The 6226-nt window shown below is 44.7% G+C and overlaps 1 protein-coding gene across 1 annotated transcript in view; it reads right to left on the bottom strand.

The window, feature by feature from the left end:
* PRIM1 (DNA primase subunit 1) overlaps window positions 1-5968 on the bottom strand; it is an 18213-nt gene extending 12245 nt beyond the window's left edge. Inside the window, exons 1-2 of the mRNA XM_004700541.3 lie at window positions 5827-5968; window positions 5119-5276 (exon numbers count right to left, since the gene is read on the bottom strand). Of these exons, the coding sequence (XP_004700598.1) occupies window positions 5119-5276; window positions 5827-5929 (261 nt within the window). The 5' untranslated portion in view covers window positions 5930-5968. The remainder of the gene's footprint in view (window positions 1-5118; window positions 5277-5826) is intronic.
* Between the last annotated feature and the right edge of the window lie 258 nt (window positions 5969-6226).

Raw genomic sequence — 6226 nt, 5'->3', positions numbered from 1 at the left:
CACTTCCTCCATCTGTCAATACTTCCACTTTCTCTGACTGTAAAATGGTGGCCTGGGGAGGGTGGGAAGGCAATTAGTTGAAAGGGGTTGCCAAAAAAAAAAAAAAAGGGTTTACTAGGTATCTGACACAATACACAAGAAAAGGTGCACAGCACTGTGCAATTTTAGAGTATTAGGAATAAAGAGAAAATCCTAAGAGCTTCCAGGTCCAACATTGGCACAAGAATCAGAGTGGCACCAGTCTTCTTCACAGCAGTCTTGGAAAGCACAAGACAGGGGGGCAATGACCTCACAATCTTGAGGGTCAGTGACTTTCAAACTCAACCATAGACCTGAGTCAGGTAGAAAGGTGGAATTGCAGTGCAGACGTTTTCAGATACATAGGTGTCTCAATATTTATCTTCCGCATACATTTTCCTTGGAAGCTTCTGGAAGATGTGTTCCATCAAAACAAAGGAGGCAGGAAAGAGGACCCAGGATCTGGGCAACAGGGTCCAACATAGGAACGAGATGAACAGACTCCAGAGTGACGTTAAACGAGATGACAAAACCCTACGCGTTCATCAGCCTAAAGCGTGATCAATGCAGATCAGAGAGGTCAGAAATCTCCGGAGAAATTCCTCAAGATGAGTGACCACTTGACGGGTCTGAGCACATTGGGAAGTTAAGAGCATTAAAGAACTAGAGGAAAGTTGTATGTTTCATTGGTGCTATACTGCACCCTGACTGGCTCATTTTCTACCTGTGACCCTTCTGTAAGGGGATGTCCAGTTGCCTACAGATGGGCTTTGGGTCTCCACTCTGCACTCCACCTCATTCACAATGTAATTTTTGTTCTGGGTTTTTGATGCCTGATCCTATCGACACCTTGTGATCACACAGGCTGGTGTGTTTCTTCCATGCGGGCTTTGTTGTTTCTGAGTTAGATGGCTGCTTGTTTATGTTCAAGCCTTTAAGACCCCAAATGCTTTATCTTTTGATAGCCGGGCACCATCAGTTTTCTTCACATTTGCTTATGCACCCATTTTGTCTTCAGTGATCATGTTGAGCAGGTGAGCATCCTGGAATGCCAGGTTAATAGAACAAAGTGTTCTTGCGTTGAGGGAGTACTTGAGTAGGGGCCCAATGTCCATCTGCTACCCAAAAGAGTAATCTTGAAAGAGTTTTCAAAGAGCACATGACAATCGGGAGCTTATTATGAATAAATTTTAAGCAATCTGAAAACAGCGTTGGTGAGAAAGACACCAGGTAAGTTGCAAGGAGGAACTGTTTCCCATCACAACAATGCCCCTGCTCATTCTTTGAGGGTAGCAGGGACGATCCAACAGGAATTTCACTGCGAAACGCTACCATCCTGACCTTGCCTATCAGACTCCTTTTTTTCCTAAAAGCTCCAAGAGCATTTCAAAGGAACATGATTTGAGTCCCTGCAGGATCCCCAAACTGCTGTTTGGACATGGTGTCTATCAAAGAGCATAGAATTCCTTGGGGAAGGATCCGAGAGATGGAAACACTGCTTTCAGAAGTGTACAGGGAGCTTGAAAAAGTTTGTGGGAAAACGCCATTATCTTTAAATTGCATTTTTTCCATAAACTTTTGGAAGCACCCTTACATAGACCTAGATGGAGGATGTGTTGAGGAACAATAGTTTGTCAACAACAATATTTTGATACTTCTGTTTAGTTTATTTGATTTTGTAGCAATACCTTTTGATTTACTCTAGTACTGTTGATAGAAACATTAATAAGACTGCGTTAAGGTTCCGATAATATAAAGTACATACAAATAATTAATGCCCCATTACAAAGTGTTTTAGGGACCGCTACTTGTTTGAGGAACAGATTAGTGATTAAAACAAAGACCCCTGCGCTAGTGGGGTTTCCATCCTAGCAAAGGATCTCGAGAAACTGCCCTCAGAGATCCCCTGTAAGAAAAACAGTCATTTAATAAGCTGTTTTGTTTACTATTCTTAAATATAAGTAGGAAATTATCAGATACATGAAGAAAGCCTCTAATACAAGGGGGAAAAACACCCACAGAAAACAACACAACAGAAAAATAACAAAAAAGCAACTTAGAGAAAACAAGCTGTGTATTAGAAGAACACTGAAGAACTATCACAAATATTCTCACAGAATACTGATCACATACGAGCTGGGGGGTGGGGAGGCTCTTCCTGGAAATGAAGGAGAAGGCAAACAGGAGGAAAACAAAGGCAGATGCAGAGGACCGTTCAAGATGTCCTAACATCACACTACAGGAATTCTAGAAGAAACATTCAAGGGCTTCAGAGCATTCATGGAAAAATGGAATAAAAAGACAATGGGGGAAAAAAGACAATGGGGTTTCCCCACAAACGTTCTGAAGGTCCCTCATACTAAAACTACAAAAGGAAAATTTCCTGGAATTGGAAGACATGACCTAATGATCGAAAGGGTTCACCAGGTGAATTTGGTGATGCTCATCAAATGAGGTAACACGTATGTGAATTCATCCACGGGTGCTAGGCTTCGGGGAAGTTCTTTTGACGTCACCTCTCTGAGCTTCCCTCTCTCCATCTGTAAATACTTTCACTTCCTCCATCTGTCAATACTTCCACTTTCTCTGACTGTAAAATGGTGGCCTGGGGAGGGTGGGAAGGCAATTAGTTGAAGGGGTTTGCCAAAAAAAAAAAAAGGGTTTACTAGGTATCTGACACAATACACAAGAAAAGGTGCACAGCACTGTGCAATTTTAGAGTATTAGGAATAAAGAGAAAATCCTAAGAGCTTCCAGGTCCAACATTGGCACAAGAATCAGAGTGGCACCAGTCTTCTTCACAGCAGTCTTGGAAAGCACAAGACAGGGGGGCAATGACCTCACAATCTTGAGGGTCAGTGACTTTCAAACTCAACCATAGACCTGAGTCAGGTAGAAAGGTGGAATTGCAGTGCAGACGTTTTCAGATACATAGGTGTCTCAATATTTATCTTCCGCATACATTTTCCTTGGAAGCTTCTGGAAGATGTGTTCCATCAAAACAAAGGAGGCAGGAAAGAGGACCCAGGATCTGGGCAACAGGGTCCAACATAGGAACGAGATGAACAGACTCCAGAGTGACGTTAAACGAGATGACAAAACCCTACGCGTTCATCAGCCTAAAGCGTGATCAATGCAGATCAGAGAGGTCAGAAATCTCCGGAGAAATTCCTCAAGATGAGTGACCACTTGACGGGTCTGAGCACATTGGGAAGTTTAGGCAATCGGTAACGACTGGGGCTGAATTAGTAATCTAAGGCTAATTCTTAATCTAACAAAAAATTATATTAGGTGCACGATAAATTAGGAATGGGATGATTGTGTGTGTGGTGAGAGAAGGTGGTGAGGCGAAAGAAAGCTAAATCCTACTCAAGCATTGGAAACCAATGAAAATGGGAAATATGAAGTACAGAGAACTCTATTATTTAGAGATAATAACACAAATAAGAATCAGTTGAAAGTGGTGAGACTTTTTTTAAGATGCCTATAAAACTACTTTATTCTGTAAAATAGCATATATAAAACTCACTGCCATCGAGTTGATGCTGACTCATAGTGACTTTTTAATTTAAAAAAAAAATTGTTTTTTTCATAGTGATCTTACAGTGCCGGATAGACATGCCCCCTTGGGTTTTCAAGGCTGTAACTATTTACAGGAGTCGAAAGCCCAGTCTTTCTCCCTTGCCAGAGTGGCTGGTGGTTTCAAACTGCTGACGATAACTGATAAAAATCACAACACACATACCAAAAACCAAAACAAACCCACTGCCATCAGCTCAAGTTGACTCGTAGCAGCCCGACAGGACAGAGTAGACCTGTCGTGAGATTTCCAAGGCTGTGCTTCTTCATGCAGGCGGACTGCCACATCGTTCTCTTGTGGGCTGGCTGATCAGTTTGAACCACCAACTTTCTGGTTCACAGCTGAGGGCTTTACCACTGAACCCTCAAGTCTCCTTGCAAAACACATGCACACATATAAAGATCTACAGATGCCTCTGTCTTGGTGAAAAGGAAAGAGGGAAACCCCCCCCCTTTTCAGTGTTAAAGAGAAGGAAACTAAATAGAATCGTGGTCCTTTGGGTACTTGTTTTATTCTTCAGTAACCTGCTCTGAAGCATTTTTTCCCCCTGCCTCCCCTCACCTCTTCTTTTCTCCCTTTACCCTGCAGGTGGTAGACAAGCCTGGGATTTAAAGTTAGAAAATTTGGCTTTAAGTTCCAGCTCTTTTAAAAATTGCTTACCTTTGGGCAAACTAAATGCTCTGGGCCTGCTGTCTCTACTGTAAAAGGAAGATGGCTATGACAAGTGATACAGTACAGGGAAAAGCTCCATACAAAAGCTGTCATCCTCTGTGTACTATTTTTAGACAGGAACCTTGGCTTATTCATCTGTTCAACAAACATTTGTGGGCTACCAGATACTCTAGGCACATCTAGGATATTATCAGTGGCAGGGGTTGGGAGCAGTCACAGGTTGCAACCTCATTAAGAAAATGCTCGTTGACCAGACTTGAAGCAGGCGAAGGTGATGAGCCAAGCAGCTGTCTGGGAAAATGGGTTCTAGGCAGTAGAAACAGCTTGAGCCAGGGGGCAAGTGTGGCTGCAGTGGACTAATGGTCAAGGGAGAGAAGGGCTATTACTCTGAGGGAAATAAGGAGCTGCTTCAGAATGGTTAGGTTTTACGGTAATTTCAAGTAAGAGAGGATGATGGTAGCAGTGACTGGATTCTAGAGATATCTAACAGTAGGGCCTAATGGAATGGAGGTGGACTGTGAGAGGAAGGAAGCGTCGAGAGTGATTCTAATGCTAGAAGGAATACAGCTCTCTTCATTCCCCGAATCCATGTTGATGTCTGCATTCAGTCTTTTGACCTAGTTTTTGACTTAGAAAGACTGTTAATTCCCAAATGCTTTCCAATCAGTATCAGCCCCTCCAAGAACAACAGCAAGATGAGGATCTAGTTGCAAAAGCAGTAAACAAACATTGCAGGTATCCCCTCAACTTGAAAACGCTATAAAAACTTTACACCAAATCCTGGGGGCACCAACCCAGGCTTGGTTCAATAACAAAACAAGGAAACACATGACATGACCATTTCTTACTCTGTGGGAATAGACCGCGCCAATATCAATCTTGTATGGATTCATTTTCTGCATCTCCTTTTCCAGATCGCTCTGGTTGTTGAAGGATTGGTATCGAATGTAAATATCATCTTTCAATGTGAACGAAAACTCACGGTGTTGAAAGTAATTCTTTACCACTGCAAAAGAAGGTCACATTTTAAAGCGAATCTGATAACTTCATTCGGCCCAGAGCATTATAACCGTTGAGGAATGATCGGACATTTAGCTAACCCAACACTGAGCTAGAACGTTCAAAAAAGAAAAGAGCACTGAAGCTCCTCATTCGAAGAGGTGTACCGTCACGCCGCTGCACCTTTCAGGGAAAAGTAAAACGAGGGGGGGAACATGCAGAAATATCTTTTGACAATCGAATGCCACTTCGCTTTCCTAACCCTCCTGATGCGACCTAGAGCCGGGACTTGAGGCTACACGAGGAACCCAGCAACGCCCAGGCTCGGGCTCCGCGGCAGGTAAACCGAGCATCTAGAGTGGGCCTGCCCGCGCACAAGCGGCCGCGGCTTCCACCGTGTGGCCGCAGATGGGCCCTGAAAGCCTCTCTGGGCCACTTCCCCCTTCCGGGTGGCTCCGCGACAAAGCGCCCAGCGCACAGTTCGTAATGTCACCGCAAGGACCCCCGGCCCCAAGCTCGCGAGCATTACCCCGCCCCCCGCCTCCTCGCCGCATCACCTCCGCCGTAGTTGAGCCAGCGGTAGTACTGGGCGTAGGGAAACAGCCTCCGGTAATACAGTTTAAGTAGCTCGGGCAGCTCGGCAGGGTCAAAAGTTTCCATGGAGCACGGCTTTCGGCCACGGAAGGATCGCTCCCAGACTTGGCGGGAACCGGCTAGCCGGAGCCCCGTCACTGCGCAGGCGCGCTGGGCCCGCTGTCTGCCAGGGCTGCTGGGAGTTGTAGTTCCAGCTGAGGGTCGCCGTCTCGGCGCAGCCGTGCGCAGGCTACTGCCGCTGCTGCCATCTCTGGGGCAGAGGGGAGGATTTCTATTCCTGGACAGCGAAGCCTTTTTTGCGTATTGTTTTAGATGAAGTAATAAAGATAGTCCCTTCTAACTTTCTGAATGTTTTAGAAGTAA

This window comes from Echinops telfairi, unplaced genomic scaffold, assembly GCF_000313985.2.
Source record: "Echinops telfairi isolate 266 unplaced genomic scaffold, ASM31398v2 ScPeMD7_2;HRSCAF=8, whole genome shotgun sequence".
In the NCBI taxonomy this organism is placed as follows: domain Eukaryota; kingdom Metazoa; phylum Chordata; class Mammalia; order Afrosoricida; family Tenrecidae; genus Echinops; species Echinops telfairi.
This window is presented reverse-complemented; position numbering and strand designations above follow the sequence as displayed.